This window comes from Dendrobates tinctorius, unplaced genomic scaffold (genome assembly GCF_039654945.1).
Source record: "Dendrobates tinctorius isolate UK_male_01 unplaced genomic scaffold, ASM3965494v1 ptg000049l, whole genome shotgun sequence".
NCBI classification, from domain to species: Eukaryota; Metazoa; Chordata; class Amphibia; order Anura; family Dendrobatidae; genus Dendrobates; species Dendrobates tinctorius.
In genome coordinates, this window is record NW_027361717.1 from 613,686 (window position 1) to 632,918 (window position 19,233).

Genomic DNA, 19,233 nt, shown 5'->3' on the forward strand with positions numbered 1-19,233 from the left:
ACTCACTGAGGCGTGTAGAGCCGCTGCAGGTAAAGTCGCTAATATTTTCACAGATTCGAAGCCCATTAAAAATGCAGAGCTGGTGAAACAATTGATGGAGGCATTGATGTTACCAGTCCAGGTTGGCATTGTCAAGGTAAAAGCACACACAAAGGTGACTCCGTGGAGGTAGAGGGCAATAGAAGGGCGAACGAGGCTGCTAAAATAGCACAAGGCGGCCTAGAGAGAGCAGTGGACGGTGGCGGGGAGTCAGCGTATTCCAGCCACATTGGGTCTAGATGTCCTGAAATCCCTCCAGCAAAAGGCTGCCCAAACAGAGAAGGTACACCGGGGGAGACTGGGAGCTGAGCTGAACTCAAATGGAGTATGGGAGAATAAGGATAAAATGTGCCCACCAAAGTCCCTGTTCCCAATCATGGCGCAAGCAGCACATGGCCCCAATCACACCTCAAAAAGTCACATGTGTGCCATGGTAGATGCCTTCTGGATCGCTCCTGGCTTCAGTTGCGCAGCCGCGAAACTTGTACAATCATGCCTCATCTGTGCACAGCACAACCCAGGTAAAACAGTAAAAGTCCCTAAGAAAGCGACACCTAGGCCTCTCTACCCGTTTCAGAGACGGCAGATTGACGACATACAGCTACCAAGGTAGGAGTGTATGCAAATATCCTAGTATGTGTAGATCTCTTCTCTGGATGGCCAGAGGCCTACCCGGTGAAAACGGCTACAGCTCGAGCCACTGCAAAGAAACTGGTGATGGAACTAGTACCACGATTCGGTGTCCCTGAAACAATTGAATCAGACAGAGGTACACACTTTACTGCTGAGGTAATGCAAAATGTAATGCAAATGATAGGTGTAGAACAGGCATTTCATACACCCTACCACCCACAGAGTTCAGGGAAGGTAGAAAGAATGAACGGGACACTGAAATTGAAAATACAGAAAACCATGGAGCAGACCCATAGACCATGGCCAGAGTGTCTCCCATTAGCATTATTCTCAGTAAGGTACACACCCACGGGGAAAGCTAAACTGTCACCCTTCGAGATACTGTTTGGAAGACCACCGAACACAGGGTTGTACTACCCACAGGTCTTAACACTCAATGTGGATAATTTGACAAGTTATGTAATCCAGTTGCAAAAGCATTTAACTCAAATGCATTCTCTAGTTTTCTCTTCCACTCCAGATCCAGATAGTGTGGAAGGAATCACTGTCTACAACCTGGTGATTACGTATATGTCAAGAAACACTCCAGAAAGACCCTTGAACCCCGATATCAAGGACCTTACCAAGTACTCCTAATAACGCCTACTTCTGTTAAGTTGGAAGGACGACCAACCTGGATCCACGCATCGCATTGCAAACTAGCCACAGGAATTAACAAAGCATAAGAGTGCATAATGTTTTGGTTTGGTTTTGTTGCATTATCTGTAATAATGGTAGCTGCGTGGGACAATCTAAATTCTCCAATGTCCTTGAATAATAAGTTTATACAACATCATGAAAAATTACTGAATGATTGGTCAAATCATTTGCTGGATCTGCACACATTCACCAGTATCAGCCACTAGTATTCCGTTCCTTGTTATTCCTATGCCACCCGAGGAATTATTTGCCTGGACCAGTTGTTCTGATACACTTGCTAATAATGCCACAAATAATGTGAAGTTATGGAACACAACTGTTGGTATACCTATTGTGGGATGGGTAGGATACCCTTGGTGGCAGGGTAATCTTTCAGGAAGTAATACATACCTTCAATATCTGGCATATAAAGGGGGGGCTTGGGTACCCAGGAATAGAACTCGATTAACCTACCTGGGGCAAATTCCAATGTATGGCCTACAAGTTAGTTTTAATGTAACTTCCCACTCTACTGATGCCTTCAAACCAATACTGCTAGAAAGAAGGTTGCATAACACGTCCTGGGAGTATTCCAATTTATTTCCCCAGGGCAATAATGAAACTTGTTTTAATATTTCAGGTAATATACCTTGCAACGAGTCATCTGGATATGAGAAAGGAACTCCCACCTGTGGAAATCCCGATGTAGGGTAGTGTAGCCCTTTAGGACAACTTCCAAATTGGTGTATGGTTCAGAATGTATCTGTGTTCATAGATTTAGTTCATAGACTGGTATTACAACATTCAGCCCTATGGGACCTACCTAGTGACATGTTCTGGGTATGTGGAGACAATGCATATAAATGGTTGCCAGTAGGGGTAAAAGGTGCTTGTACTCTGGGTCGTTTGACTCCAGCTACCTTTGTTATTCCGAATGACCAGTTGAATACTCAGAGCATACCTAAACACACGTTGTACAAAAGAGCTGCTGACAATACACCTCGCCTCTCTGGGAGACCACATATAGTGCAGATGAGTGTGGCTAATAAAATTGTCAGCTCTATTTTTATTTATCCTATGATTACTCAAATGTGGGATAAATTAGTCAGGGCTACAGATTACTTAGATGACCAAATATGGGATATATTGGATATATTGAACACCACCGTTGCTGTCCAAAATCAGCTCATCATAGCCACTAATCAGCATACCATAGTATTAGATTATTTAACTGCAGTGCAAGGAGGTATGTGTCAAGTCATCGGACCCGCTTGCTGTCATTATATAGATCCCAACAGCATTATAAAGTTAAAATTGAAAATAGAGGATGTTCAAAAACTTAGAGATCAGTACGATAAAGACAATGATCGTACTAAGGATAGTTGGTGGTCAGATACATTCTCCTTTCTTAATCCAGCTAATTGGTTTAAGGGTATTGGAGGCTGGCTAACTGGGATTATACTAAGTCTATTACGTATTGTTGTTTGTATCTTCGTAATATATGTGCTATTGAAACTTGTTTTTTGGTGTATCTCTGTATGCAAGAAAAGATGTAGAAATAGATAAGGAAGTTTGACTGTAAACAACAAGAATTTAACTATTATTCCTTTGAGTCCTAGATTGACATCTCATTTCTGGCATGAAGGAGCGTACTCTTGCAATGATGGACGTGGCTTCAGTATCTGGGGGATGGAGAAGGTAGAAGACCTGTCTCCCTCAGGCAACCCGTCGGCCTGGGATAGTACCTGGTGAACGAGCCACTATCCGCTGTTGTTGCAGGATCCAGTGTTCCAGATTGTGGAAAATGAAGATGTCAAAGGGGGGAATGATAGGAACTGAAGGAGTTAAATTGAGTTCTGTCTATGTTGCATTCTCTTGTTTAAAACCTTATCTGTTCTTCGAGGAGATGTCTCAGACATCTCCCTTGTGAACCAAGGTCAAATACCTCTGCTTTTTCGCCTAAATGACTTTCTTTGTCGAAAACAAGTTGTAAAATCATTTGTACTGCGCATGTCTGTAAAATGTTTAAATTCTTTACTATAAAAGACGGAAGCCTAACTGATAAGCCAGAGGCGTCTTGAGAGGCATCCCGAGTGGTTTTATACAGCTGGTGTCTGTGTAGTTCTTCTCGACGGAGCTGATTTAATTAGAGACATATGATGCTTCACACCTAAGAACATCGGTCCTTCAGATGAAAGAGTAATCTGAGGGATCCCGACACCTTTGTGTAAAGGTTCCTTTTTTAAAAGGGTCGAAATTGGTTTCAAAAACTGAAGAGCTATTCTCTGTCACTGATCTCAGCTAGCTACAGTTTTGATGCTTCCCTGATTCTTAACTAACACAATTCCAAAAAGGAAGCTATGGGTCTAACACTTGATTATATTGATAAAATTAAAAAAAAAAATGGTTTTTACCCCCTATGGTGATATTGGACTTAAAACTGTATACCCCAAATAATAACCAATAAAAACAAAAAAATGGAGTTCCATACAAAAAAATTGTAAAAAAAATCAATAATTTTGTTATTCCATCAAGTGACATGCATGTATAAAAACAATTAATAGAAAAAACCCTAAAAAAAATGCATGAACCCAGGGCACACAATAGGGTAATATAGTAATGTAGTAAAAAATATGGCACATAAGAAAATCGCAATATCAATATAAGATACAATTTCCAACCATCTCTATCTACAACATAAACCCCTCAAAAACAGACAAATGCTTTTGCTCTTAAAGCCTGGAATGCCTCCAGTATATATAATGTTAGAGCGCTGTTAAGAGGAAATGGTAAAACACTGTGCAAAAAGTGCTTTCAGTGCTTACCCATAAAGTATGCTGCTATAGTGCCCCGGAGCCACGTGCCGCCCCTGACGTGCGTTTCGCGCTTGCTTTATCAACTCCCCTGTAATGAGCTGGGTCCTGAACTGTTGAGGCTGCCTTCCATGTTGCCTGGGGAAACAAATGAGGGAACGGACCAACCTCACGACCCGAGTAGGAGGGGCCAGATAAAAGGAAAAGCAAGCGTGATGGCAAGCAGTTTGGCACGAACCAACAGCATTGAGCAGGGTGAGCAGTGTGCTCCATCCCCTGAGCACAGATGCTGTGACAGGCTGTGCTTGTTGGTCCTGCCATCTTCAGTGAGACCGTTGGAGAGAGAGGTGCCGTGCGCTCAGTATCCGTGAGTACCGCGCACGTGCGGAAGGGAGAAACCCGGGTGCCAGACATACGCTGACTGTTATGAATGGGCACTGAGGAGGATAGCAGGCCCAAGCTAAGCCACAGAAAACCAGAGAAGTTGGTAACTAAGCGGATGCAGACCCCTGATCCTGTCCACACAACTAGCAGTAGCCATGGAGCATGCCTACGATGATCCTAGACGCCTCGGCACAGCCGGAGAGCTAACTAAGCCTAAAGCAAGAAAGGGGAAATCTAAACTGCCCGGAGCAGACCCCAAAGGAATAGATAGCCCCCAAACATACACTCACTGGCCACTTTATTAGGTACACCTGTCCAACTGTGTGTTAAGACTTAATTTCTAATCAGCCAATCACATGGCGGCAACTCAGTGCATTTAGGCATGTAGACATGGTCAAGACAATCTCCTGCAGTTCAAACCGAGCATCAGTATGGGGAAGAAAGGTGATTTGAGTGCCTTTGAACGTGGCATGATTGTTGGTGCCAGAAGGGCTGGTCTGAGTATTTCAGAAACTGCTGATCTACTGGGATTTTCACGCACAACCATCTCTAGGGTTTACAGAGAATGGTCCGAAAAAGAAAAAAAATCCAGTGAGCGGCAGTTCTGTGGCCGGAAATGCCTTGTTGATGCCAGAGGTCAGAGGAGAATGGGCATACTGGTTCGAGCTGATAGAAAGGCAACAGTGACTCAAATTGCCACCCATTACAACCAAGGTAGGCAGAAGAGCATCTCTGAACGCACAGTGCGTCGAACTTTGAGGCAGATGGGCTACAGCAGCAGAAGACCACACTGGGTACCACTCCTCTCAGCTAAGAACAGGCATCTGATGGCTACTTTCAGCAGGATAATGCTCCATGTCATAAAGCTCGAATCATCTCAGATTGGTTTCTTGAACATGACAATGAGTTCACTGTACTCAAATGGCCTCCTCAGTCACCAGATCTCAATCCAATAGAGCATCTTTGGGATGTGGTGGAACGGGAGATTCGCATCAGGGATGTGCAGCCGACAAATCTGCGCCAACTGTGTGATGCCATCATGTCAATATGGTCCAAAATCTCTGAGGAATGCTTCCAGCACCTTGTTGAATCTCTGCCATGAAGAATTGAGGCAGTTCTGAAGGCAAAAGGGGGTCCAACCAGTTACTAGCATGGTGTACCTAATAAAGTGGCCAGTGAGTGTATATTGTTGGTGAGACAAGATGAAAACACAAACGCAGGCAGAAAAATAGACTGAGCAAATGATGGGGCCCACACTGACTAGTCAGGACAGGAAAGGAAAGACACTGTCCGCAATCATGCATAAAACCCTGCAAAAAGTCCAACACGTCTGATGCACAAAAAAACACTGAAGCTGCACAACTTCGCCCCCACTATATCAGCACTGCGGTATATTCTGAAAGCAAAGCAAAAAGAGACCAATATAACAGGGGACAAAACAAACTGGTACATGCAGTAACATATGGCGGTGATTAAGCACAGTCCCAGCCGGAGCTGGCTGACCCGCACAAAGCAGAGATAGACAAAACCAGATCAAATGCAAACAGAATAGCAAATGAACCACTTAGCTGAACCATGCAGGGAAAGATCAGGAGACATCAGACCTCAGAAGGAACAGGAAGAAAATCACCAGCAGGGATAGAGGGAGTCAGCTGTCTTAAATCCGAATCAGAAACCCCAGATCTCCAATCGTCTTCCTCATTATCAGGTGGCAAGCCTCTGTCAATCAGATCAGCTCCACTACCTCCAGTAACCACCAGAGGGAGTCCAGAAAGAGAACTCACAACCCCTCTGTCAATCTGACCAGCTCCATTATCTTCAGTAATCACCAGAGGGAAGCCAGAGAGAGAATTCACAACAGTACCCCCCCTTGAGGAGGGGTCACCAAACCCTCATCCATGCCACCAGGCCGGTCAGGATGGGCCCGGTGAAAAGCACAAACCAGTCTTTCGGCATGAATGTCAGAAGCAGAGACCCAAGAATTATCCTCCTGGCCATAACCCTTCCATTTGACCAAGTACTGGAGTCTCCGTCTAGCCAAACGAGAATCCAATATTTTCTCTACCTCATACTCCAAATTACCTTTAACCAATACAGGGTCAGAAGGCACCGCCATGGGAACTACTGGCTCTACAAACCTCTTCAACAAGGATTTATGGAACACGTTATGAATCTTAAACATAACTGGAAGAGCCAAACGGAAAGATACGGGATTAAGGATTTCCAAAATCTTATAAGGTCCAATGAATCTTGGCTTGAATTTTGGAGATGCAACCTTCATAGGAATATTCTTTGAAGACAACCAAACCATATCACCCACTTTAAACCGGGGATCAATGGTCCTATGCTGGTTAGAAAACCGTTGGGCTTTTTCCTGAGAGTGGGACAACTTATCCACCACTTGGTCCCAAATCTGCTGCATACTCTGTACCACAACATCAAAGTGGCAGAACTAGCCCTATTGTTTAGCGCAAATTCGGCCAAGGACAAAAATGAGACCCAGTCATCCTGATCAGCAGATATGAAACATCTCAAATAGGATTCCAAAGTCTGGTTGTTCTCTCAGTCTGCCCATTGGTCTGAGGATGAAATGCAGAGGAGAAAGATAACTGAATTCCCAATTTGGAACAAAAAGCTCTCCAAAATCTGGAAACAAACTGGACTCCTCTGTCCGACACAATGTTCTCAGGAATCCCGTGCAACCAAACCACCTGTTGTAAAAACAAGGGCACCAACTCAGAAGAAGAAGTCAACTTTGGGAGTGGTACAGTCATTCTCTGAGAGACAGGAAGATCAGAAATAAAATCCATTGAGATATGAGTCCATGGCCTCCTGGGCACTGGCAGGGGCATCAACAACCCACCAGAATAAGAACAGGGCTTGAACCGAGAACAAGTCCCACAGGACTGCACAAAATTCCTGACATCACGAGATAAGGCAGGCCACCAAAAAGACCGACTCACCAAATCTCTGGTACCAAAAATATTTGGATGACCAGCCAACGCGGAGCAATGAATTTCAGACATTACTCTTTTCCTCCACTGGTCAGGGACATACAATTTTCTCATAGGGCAACGTTCAAGTTTGTCCTACTGAAATTCCTCCAGGGCACATCTCAAATTGGGTAAGATGGTGGAAAGAACTACACCCTCATTTAGAATGGTAGTAGGTTCGGTCACATCAAGAGAATCCGCAAAGAAAAGGGCGTCCGCCTTAACATTCTTAGTGCTCGGAAGAAAAGAGACCACAAAATTAAAACGCGTGAAAAACAAGGCCCACCTATCCTGTCTAGGATTCAAGCTTTTAGCTGATTCAAGATAAATCAAATTCTTGTGGTCGGTAAGGACCACAACTTGATGTCTAGCTCCCTCCAACCAATGTCTCCACTCTTCAAATGCCCATTTCATGGCCAACAATTCCCGATTCCCCAAGTCATAGTTACGTTCAGATTTGGAGAATTTTCGAGAAAAGAAGGCACAGGGATTCATCTTTGAAGTCACCGGATCTCTTTGGGACAAAACGGCTCCTGCACCAATCTCAGAAGCATCTACCTCCACCTGAAATGGGAGTGAGGCATCAGGTTGCCGTAGAACCGGAGCAGAAGTGAATATCCGCTTAAGCTCCTGAAATGCCGAAACTGTCTATGGAGACCAATTCACCACATTAGCACCCTTTTTGGTCAAATCAGTCAGTGGTATATCAATACCATAAAAATTACTTCTAAATTTACAGTAGAAATTAGCAAAACCCAAAAACTTCTGGAGAGCCTTCAAAGAAGTGGGCTGAACCCAATCATAAATGGCCTGTATCTTGGCTGGGTCCATTTCAATAGCAGACGGGGACAAAATGAATCCCAAAAATGAAATCCTCTGTACACCAAAGAGGCACTTTGATCCCTTAACATACAGAGAATTTTCCCTCAAAATCCGGAACACAGTCCGCACATGTTCCATATGAGAATCCCAATCACTGAAAACGATCAAAATATCATCCAGATAAATGGTCAAACTTATCCACAAAGTACCGCAAAATATTGTTCATAAAAGACTGGAAAACAGAAGGGGCATTAGTGAGCCCAAAAGCCATCACCAGGTATTCAAAATGTCCCTCCGGAGTATTAAACGCCATCTTCCATTCATCCCCGTGCTTGATGCGAATAAGATTATACGCCCCCCGAGGTCAAGCTTGGTAAACCAACAGGCACTTTTAACTCTAGAAAATAAATCAGAAATCAGGGGTAACGGGTACTGATATTTAACATTGATCTTGTTAAGGGAACGATAGTCAATACTTTGCCTTAATGAACCATCTTTCTTGGCCACAAAAAAAAAAAAAAGAGCACCTAAAAGTGAAGAGGATGGTCTAATATGACCCTTCTCCAACGACTCCTTGATATAAGATCGCATAGCATCATGTTTGGGTACCGATAAGTTGAAAAGCCGACCCTTGGATAATTTACACACAGACATTAACTCAATTGCACAATCATAACTCCTATGAGGGGGCAAAGATGCAGACTTACTCTCACTGAATACATCAGAAAAATCAGTCAAATTGTCAGGAATATCATGAGATACTAAGAACACATTGACAACCCCAACTCCCCACAGACACAGATTTCCAATCTAAAAAGGGATTATGAGTTTGCAACCAAGGGAAACCAAGAACAATAGTATCACGCAAATTGTGCAACACCAAAAATTACCCCTCAAAGGGATAGGAGTCTGCATGGGTATCATGGGAAAACCACAATGTTTAGCAAAGTCCAAATCCATCAGATTCAAAGCTTCTCCTGAATCAACAAAAGCCTTAGCCGAAAATGTAGATAAGGAGCAGATCAGGGTAATCGCCAAAAGGAACTTTTTTTTTAATTCTTTCCTTCTTTAGAGTACCCTAGAGTCTACAGTTAGGCTGGTGATTCTGTTATGAATGGGGACCGAGGAGGATAGCAGGCCCAAGCTAAGCCACAGAAAACCAGAGAGGTTGGTAACTAAGCGGATGCAGACCCCTGATCCTGTCCACACAACTAGCAGTAGCCGTGGAGCATGCCTACGATGATCATAGATGCCTCGGTACAGCCGGAGAGCTAACTAAGCCTAAAGCAAGAAAGGGGAAATCTAAACTGCCCCGGAGCAGACCCCAAAGGAATAGATAGCCCCAACCATATATTGTCGGTGAAACAAGATGAAAAATAGACTGAGCAAATGATGGGGCCCACACTGACTAGACAGGACAGGAAAGGAAAGACACTGTCTGCAATCACGCAGAAAACCCTGCAAAAAGTCCAACACGTCTGATGCACAAAAAACAATGAAGACGCAAAAGCAAAAAGAGACCAATATAACAGGGGACAAAACAAACTGGTACATGCAGTAACATATGGCGGTGATTAAGCACAGTCCCAGCCGGAGCTGGCTGACTCGCACAAAGCAGAGATAGACAAAACCAGGTCAAATGCAAACAGAATAGCAAAGGAACCACTTAGCTGAACCATGCAGGGAAAGATCAGGAGACATCAGACCTCAGAAGGAACAGGAAGAAAATCACCAGCAGGGATAGAGGGAGTCAGCTGTCTTAAATCCGAATCAGAAACCCCAGATCTCCAATAGTCTTCCACATTATCAGGTGGCAAGCCTCTCTCAATCAGATCAGCTCCACAACCTCCAGCAACCACCTGAGGGAGTCCAGAAAGAGAACTCGCAACCCCTCTGTCAATCTGACCAGCTCCACTATCTTCAGTAATCACCAGAGGGAAGCCAGAGGGAGAATTCACAACAGCTGGTGACCTTCCCTGCCAGTTGCTGTACGCCAGTCCACGTTTGACTCTGGGAGTGCTGCGGCCCTGCTATTCTGCATTTTGTGTCCTTGATTTTGTTTCTTGCATTAACTCTTAAACCAATAATCTCCCTGCAAGGAGCTTATACACCGTTCAATTAAATTGTTAAATTTGTTAACCCTTGCTCTGTCTCCTGTCTGACACTGCATCTCGCAACCTGCTTACATATACATTGAAGATTTATATAAAAAATACTACATCTATTTAATGTAATAATCTAATCTCTTTTCTAACATGCTTTAATTAAAAATTGCCTATCATTCCCTCACTATGGTATCAAACTTCTGTATTTATTTTTGTCACTTAATTCTTGTTTGACGAGCATTCATTGAGAACCCCCCAGTGCCTACTGGGATACTCAAATAAGATGTGATCAGGCGGCAGAGGCTGTCGTCACTATTACAGCCTCTGCCTACACCCTGAAACAAAACATCATCAGTACTGTCCATTTCAGAGGCTGAGCTTGTCTCTGCTCTAGTGAGCAAGCATCTGTTGTCAATCAAGACTCAATAGGATCTTGTCACTGTGCAATATTCTTTTTAATGCACACAGTGACAGTGCACTCCCTCTACAGCTGTGATGAGCCAACAACAGAGCCCACTGTCAGTGCGCATTGTAATGAGAATTCCCACCAGCAGATACTAACCTTGCCCCTTCAAGTGAGTATATTAGAAAAGAGATTAAATTATTAAATTAAATAGACTGACATTAAGGTTTAACATAAATGTTAGTTTCGGACCATCCTTTTCATGGCCATATCGGTCACTGGCTTCAATTTTTGGTGTGTTGATATGGAGCCAAAAATACCAGATCCTTCCAAAAGAATGATTCATACTGTCAATTTTCAAGGGAACTGGAGTCCCATTGCCACTGTGTAAAAAGAGTGCCAACATGCTTGCATGACCACTGCGAGAAATAGATTGGTGATCATCCATCCAGCATATGCAACATTCACATAGGGGACTCGGTACTCCCATTCTCATGATTATTGGTGGTTTCAATAGTCAGATCAACATTAATCGTTCACTCCTAACGCAACTTGTGGATAGGTGATATTTGTTCATGGATAACCCCTTTCTTTTTATATCCATACCAATCACACATAGTGTGATTTTTCTTTTGAATAATGAGATCACATGATGGTATTTATCTGTTATCTATCAATCAATAACTAAAGGCACTAATACGCTGATGAGCAAACAAACTGTTTGCACTAATCTTTAATCACCACAAGGCATTTTTCTGGATGACACTCAAGAAACAGATGCACCATTTGGCAAATTGTTTTCTATAAACAGAGATCTTAATTAAAACCTAAAGATGGAACGGTTGGCACTTGGTGAGAAAGTATTTCCTAGAGACCATGCCGCATTTGAGAATAAGGAGATGATATTTAAATTTTATGAGCTCGTTGACATTTATTCTTGGCACAATCCACTATGATTAACTAGAGACTACAGAAGCCTCTTAAGTGAGTATTTTTAATGGAGAACAGAGATGCCCCAGATCCCAGTGCAAGTCAATGATAAAGAGAATGTACTGTATTACCTACGCAGGTCCTGTTATCTTCAGCAAGTCCATATGGATCTGTGCACAAACATTTATAGCTGCCCAGTGTGTTCCTACATGTAGCAGAAGCATGACATGGAGGCGTCAGCCGATCTGTACATTCATCGATATCTAGGAAAAAGATACAATTGTACTATCGGTGACTGACAACGTTAAATATTTCCTGATTTTTTCTTGATATAAAACCTAATAAAATGATTCAGTGTAAATTATCTTACAATATGACAAAATGATGTCCCTTCCCTTATTTTGGCAGAGTAGTTGATCAAAACGATAAGGACATTTTTAATCCCTTAAAGACCGGATGATTTTTGATTTTTGCACTTTCGTCTTTTCCTGATCCTTCTTCAAAGAGCCATAACTTCTTATTTTTCCACAGATATAGCAGTATGAGGGTTTGTTTTTGTTTTCAATTATAGTTTTGAATCACACCATTTATTTTAAAATGCAATATAGTGGAAAATGGGAAAAAAATGCCAAGTTTTTATGGTGTTCATTGTGCAGTAAAAGTAAGGGTACTGTTACACTAAATGATGCACCAGCGATCCCGACAGCGATACGACCTGGTAAGGATTGCTGGTGCGTCGCTACATGATCTCTACATGGCCGTCAAACAGGCAGACTTACCCAGCGACGCAGCAACGATCTTGCGATCCGTATAACGACCTCGGCGGTCGTTGGGACCTTGTCACACAGCAACGATTCTGACGACTCCGGCCTGCGTCCATGATTTCTGCGTCGCTAACGAGGTCACTCGTCGGTGTCAAACACAGCGATGCATGCTGGCCAGCGGGACTCCAACGATCAAAAAATGACCCAGGACATTCGAGCATGATCAGCGACATCGCAGTGGGGGCCTTGTCACCGCTATGTGTCACATATAGCGAGATCGCTCGCGAGGTCACTGTTGCGTTGCAAAATCGGTGACGCTTCAGCGATCTCGCTATGTGAGACGGGACCTTTAATTAGCAAGTCAGTCGGATTTCACCAATATCACACTTGCATTTTTTTTTGGTAAGTTAAAATATTTCATAAATTCAAAAATAAAATGTTGCTTGTGTCGCCGTTTTCCAAGACTTGTTACGTTTAAATTTTTTGGTTGACTGAGCTGTGTGACGGCTTTGTTTAAGTATGGTGAGCTGGCAATTTGATCACCTTCAGAAATTATAAAATTACAGTTCCGTCATTTCAGTTTTTTCCTTTATTGTTTTTACCAATTGAGTTAATACATTTTATATTTTAACTATTTTTTAATATCTTTATTTTTAATATATTTAAAATCATTTTTCTTATTTTTACTTATTACTTGTTTGCAGTATATTGTAGAAATTAATATATTATAAAAATTAGTCTCTTATGAACGTTAGCTGCAAGCTGGTGTTCATAGGAGCACTTTGATAGAAAGTACTGTGGTCATCAGCAAACCTTCGACTGCCATGGCAACCCACTGGCAGCCCACAATCGAAAAGCAGACAGGTTAATGTGTGCATAGAACAGGTCCACTCCACACGCTATAAATTCTACTATCAAAGATTGACTCCTGAGCCAGTTTCATATAAACACACTTGGAGGAATGCCGTACATGTGTGGCGCTCATCATTAATAGCATGGCCCTCTAGCCCTTACTAGACCATTTTACAGCCATTTTACAGCAGGAAAGTTCATGTCCCCTTTGACTTATATGAATCCATGGTCATGCTCCGGTCAATTTCTGTTAACCGAACAAACTTTGGACTAAAGTTCAACCTAACCCGACGAACCCGAACTTCCAGGGGTCCACTCTTCCCTAATTATAAAGAATAAACAGTCAAGGGTGTAACTAATATGGTTGCATGGGATGCGAGGGGTAGGAGAGGGGGCCCCCAGGGAGACATACTATTTACCACTGGAGATGCATTCGTGCATGCACATCCTGATGAAAACTATTGCGGAGTAGTGCGCTCCATGCGCCACACTTACCCTACTACACAGATCTATCAGAGACACACATGCAGAGCAGTCCAGTGTAATGACATCAGGCAGAGCTTTGTTTCTATGGCAAAAAATTACCGTATTTTTCAGACTATAAGACGCACCAGACCATAAGACGCACCTAGGTTTTAGAGGAGGAAATTATGCGGAGAAAAATTGGAAGCAAAAGATGTGGTCAATGCTGTACTTAATATCCCCTATCCTGGTATATATGGTCCACTCATCCCCATACTGATACACATGGCCCCCCTCATCCCTATCCAGTATGCATAGTCCCCCTTCATCCCTACCTGGTATACATGGCACCCCTCATCGCTACCTTGGTATGCAAGGCCCCCCTCATCCCTGCCCTGGTATGCATGGCTCCCTCATCCCTATCCTGGTATGCATGGCTCCCTCATCCCTATCCTGGTATGCATGGCTCTCTCATCCCTATCCTAGTATGCATGGCCCCATCCTTAACCTGGTATGAATGGTTCCATTCTTATCCTGGTATGATTGGCCCCACCTCCATCCTGGTATACATGATCCCTTATCCCTACCTAGTTAGGAATGGTCCCCCTCATCCCTATCCTGGCAGGAATGATCACCGTCATCCCTATCCTGGTATGCAGGGCCCCCATCTTATGTTAGTATGCATGGCTCCATCCCTATTGTGACATCTGCCTGCGGTCTGGGCTGCAGCCAGACAACACCCCGAGAAACACTGATACCCTTTACCCCTATACAGGGATCTGGATTTATAGCAGAGCCCAGGAGGCGCTGTCTGAATAGGAGCAATGACCAGAGCAGGACAGTCGCCAGAAAGGTGTTCCAATACAGGACACAGTGGCAATGATATCCGAGACTAAACCAGTCAGGCAGAAATGGTATAAAAACAGTAGACAGTAGCAGAGTCAGAATCCAGGCCGAAGTCAGAGTCATAAACCAGGAGAGTCGCAGAGGTACAGAATCGTTAGGCAGAAGCATGGTCAGAAGTCCAGGCAAAAGTCAGAGTCAGTCAAACAGTAATTCACACAGTAACACACAGGGGGACCAAGAATATATAACCGGCGGCCTGCAAGAGCAGTCCCAAGGTATTTGAGGGATCAGGTCATCCCTCACAGGCTCCTGGGCTGAGGATGTCATCCAGACCGCCCCCAGGACCAGGCTGGATGGTGATGCCCCAGCCCCTTCATGACTGATCGAGGAGCGAAGCCTGCGTCCAGCGGACGCCTGCGCAGGAGCCTCATAACTATCACCGCCATCACTCGGGGTTGAAGCACAGCGCCTCCCAGAGACTGAGGCCGGAACCGCAGGCCACGAGTCAGACGTGATGGGACAGTCCGGCGCCTCCTAGTGGTCGAGGCCGGGACAGCAGGCCCTGAGTCTGACGGTGATGTGACAGTCCGGCGCCTCCTAGTGGCCGAGGCCGGGACAGCAGGCCCTGAGTCTGATGGTGCCGTGACAGTACCCCCCCCTCTAAGAGGGGCCTCCGGACCCTCAAAACCCGGTTTGTCAGGGTGGAGGAGGTGAAACCTTCTAATCAACCCCTTTGCATGAATGTCACTAGCGGGGACCCAGGACCTCTCCTCTGGGCCGTAGCCCTTCCAATGCACTAAATATTGCACAGAGTTTCTCACTAGACGGGAATCAAAGATGCCCTGGACTTCATACTCCAAGGCACCCTTGACCAAAACTGGAGGAGGAGGGGACCGGACGGGACGAATTGGGGAGCGGTACACCTTGAGGAGGGATTTATGGAAAACATTAGGAATTTTAAACGACTGCGGGAGTTTCAACCGAAACGCTACCGGGTTAATTACCTCTAATATTTCATATGGGCCGATGAACCTGGGACCCAGTTTGGCAGACGGTACCTTAAGTTTGATGTTTCTTGTAGCGAGCCAAACCTTGTCACCAACTCCCAGGTGCGGCCCCTGGGATCGTCGTCTATTAGCCGCCGAAGCCTGCCTAATCTGAGCCCCTTTCAAATTTGAGTTTACTTCTGACCAAATTGTCTTCAGACGATGTATATTTTGCTCAACCCCTGGGAGTTCCGACATCTTGGCCGAAAATGATCAAAAGCGCGGATGTAGTCCAAGGTTACTGAAAAAGGGGGTAGTTTTTATGGAGTCTTGGTATCTATTATTGAGAGCGAACTCCGCCAATGGCAAATGTTCCACCCAATCTGACTGATGTGCTGAGACATAGCAGAGGAGGTATTGTTCCAGCGCTTGGTTGGCACGCTCAGTTTGACCATTGGTTTCGGGATGGTATGCCGAGGAGAAGGACAACTCAACACCAATACGTTTACAGAACGCCCTCCAGAACTTCGAGACAAACTGGGTACCCCTGTCAGACACAATATTTGCCGGAACGCCGTGCAAACGTACAACGTGAAGAACAAACAACTTACTTAAAGTTTCAGAGTTAGGCAAGCCAGACAGGGGAACAAAGTGACACTGCTTACTGAACCTGTCCACCACCACCCAGATACAAGTTTTCCCATCGGAGGGTGGCAGGTCTGTAATGAAGTCCATGGAGATGTGGGTCCATGGACTCTCAGGGGTGGGCAAGGACTGAAGCCAGCCGGTAGGGCGATTATGGGGGGACTTGGCGCGGGCACAGACTTCACACGCTGAGACGTAGTCCTTACAGTCCTTGGCAACCGTCGGCCACCAAAAGTTCCTGGTTACCAGCCTAGTGGTATTATTGAGACCAGGATGGCCTGCCAGGATGGAGTCGTGTGATTCTTTTAACACTTGTAAGCGAAAGGTAGCTGGAACGAATAATTTTTTTGGGGGTGTAGTGTCAGGAGCTCGTTCTGATGACCTACGGATCTCCTCCAGGAGGTCCAGAGATACTGCCGACATGACAATCCCATTAGCCAATATTGGAACTGGTTCATAGTCCTCGGTCTGTGTGGGGCAAAAGCTGCGGGAGAGGGCATCTGCCCTCACATTTTTAGTTCCGGGGAGAAAGGTGATTAAAAAATCAAACCTGGAGAAAAACAAGGCCCACCTGGCCTGCCTAGGATTTAGTCTTTTAGCCGACTCTAGGTAGGTTAGGTTTTTGTGGTCGGTAATAACAGTAACCTTGTGTTTGGCACCTTCGAGGAAGTGGCGCCATTCCTCGAAGGCCCACTTGATTGCCAGTAACTCCCGATTGCCGATGTCATAGTTTCTCTCCGTGGCAGAGAATTTGCGGGAGAAAAAGGCACATGGGCGAAGCTGAGTGAGGGATGCAGTGCCTTGCGAGAGCACTGCTACCACTCCGACTTCGGAGGCATCTACTTCTACAATAAACGGGTGGTCCAAGTTTGGTTGAATCAACACCGGGTTGGCCACGAAGCACTCCTTTAGTGTAGAAAAACCCGAGTTGCCTCAGGATTCCAATTGGTCACGTCCGCCCCTTTCCGGGTAAGGTCTGTGAGTGGCTTGGCAATCTCTGAGAATCCCCTGATGAAATTGCGATAATAATTCGCAAATCCCAAAAGTCGCTGCAGTGCTTTCAGCGATTTGGGTTGCACCCAATCCTTAATAGGTTGAATCTTGGCAGGATCCATGCGGAACCCCTTGCCTGAGACCATGTATCCTAAAAACTGCACCTCTTCAGCAAAAAAACCCACATATTTCAAATTTAGCAATCAAAGAGTTTTCGCGCAGTCTTTGCAGTACTGAACAAACGTGTTGAGCATGTGTCACAGGGTCAGCAGAATAAATCAAAATGTCGTCCAGATATACGACGACATACACTCCACAAATGTCTCTGAAAATATCGTTGACGAAGTGCTGAAATACTGCAGGAGCGTTACTGAGTCCGAACGGCATTACCAGGTACTCAAAATGGCCAAGGGGTGTATTAAAGGCCGTTTTCCATTCGTCCCCATCTCTTATGCGGACCAGATTATATGCCCCCCGGAGGTCAAGTTTAGTAAACCAGCGGGCTCCCAGTAACTGATTAAAAAGATCAGGAATGAGTGGCAGCGGGTACTGATTTTTTACAGTAATGGCGTTCAGCTCACGGTAATCAATACATGGTCTGAGTCACCATCTTTTTTCTCTACAAAGAAAAACCCAGCTCCTACAGGTGAGGTGGAAGGTCTAATGAAGCCTTTCCGTAGGCTGTCTGCTATGTAGTCATTCATGGCTACACGCTCAGGACCAGAGAGGTTGAATATTCTCCCCTTAGGGAGACGGGCACCAGCGACCAAGTCAATAGGACAATCATATTCTCTGTGAGGAGGTAGTTTCTCAGACTCCACTATGGAGAAAACATCTTCATAATCCCTAAACGCATATGGAATAGAAGGGGTTTTAATTTTAATTTGGTTCACTGACAGTGACATACAGTTACTCTGACACCGTGGACTCCAGCGCACGATATCACCTATTCGCCAGTCAATTACCAGATTATGCTGGTGCAACCATGGCATGCCTAATACAACGGGATCTGATAAATTATGTATAACAAAAAATGACATCTGTTTGTTATGTAATGTCCCCACTGACATAGAAATTTCGGCAGTAACGAATTCCACGCCTCCCTGGAATATAGATGTACCATTAATCGCAGTAGTCTGAATAGGCGCTTTAAGCCTTGACAGAGGTACACCAAGGCTCCTAGCAAATAAAAAATCCATAAGGTTGCCGGCAGCACCACAATCCACATAAGCCTTCACACACAGACATTTCTTAGCAAAAGAAAGGGAAACTGGTAACAACAGTTTGGCCACATTTGCGGGCAATACCTGGCCCCCAGAGCTGTCCAGGGGGCGATGATCCAGGAATGTGGATTTCCAACAGCCAGCATTTTCCTTGAAGCTTCCAGGCTGCAGCATGCTTGAGCCTGAGAGTGACCTTCCAGGCTGTGCAATGTAACAGGTGTTTGGGCCAAGAATCAGCTCAGTCAGGAGGAAGAGGAAAAAAAAAAAAGGTAAGGAAAACTGCTTTTATATGTGTTAAGTATAGACAAAAAAAGCAGTTTTATTTTTTGGGCCGGATATAATGTGACATCTGCCTGCGGTCTGGGCTGCAGCCAGACAACACCCCGAGAAACACTGATACCCTTTACCCCTATACAGGGATCTGGATTTATAGCAGAGCCCAGGAGGCGCTGTCTGAATAGGAGCAATGACCAGAGCAGGACGGTCGCCAGAAAGGTGTTCCAATACAGGACACAGAGGCAATGATATCCGAGACTAAACCAGTCGGGCAGAAATGGTATAAAAACAGTAGACAGTAGCAGAGTCGGATTCCAGGCCGAAGCCAGAGTCATAAACCAGGAGAGTCGCAGAGGTACAGAATCGTTAGGCAGAAGCAGAGTCAG

The 19,233-nt window shown here is 44.8% G+C and overlaps 1 protein-coding gene across 1 annotated transcript in view; it reads right to left on the reverse strand.

Annotated features, from left to right (window-relative positions):
• TPO (thyroid peroxidase) overlaps positions 1–19,233 on the reverse strand; it is a 206,571-nt gene that overhangs the window by 23,222 nt on the left and 164,116 nt on the right. The window contains exon 11 of the mRNA XM_073576633.1: positions 11,938–12,063. Coding sequence (XP_073432734.1) covers positions 11,938–12,063 — 126 coding nt within the window. The remainder of the gene's footprint in view (positions 1–11,937; positions 12,064–19,233) is intronic.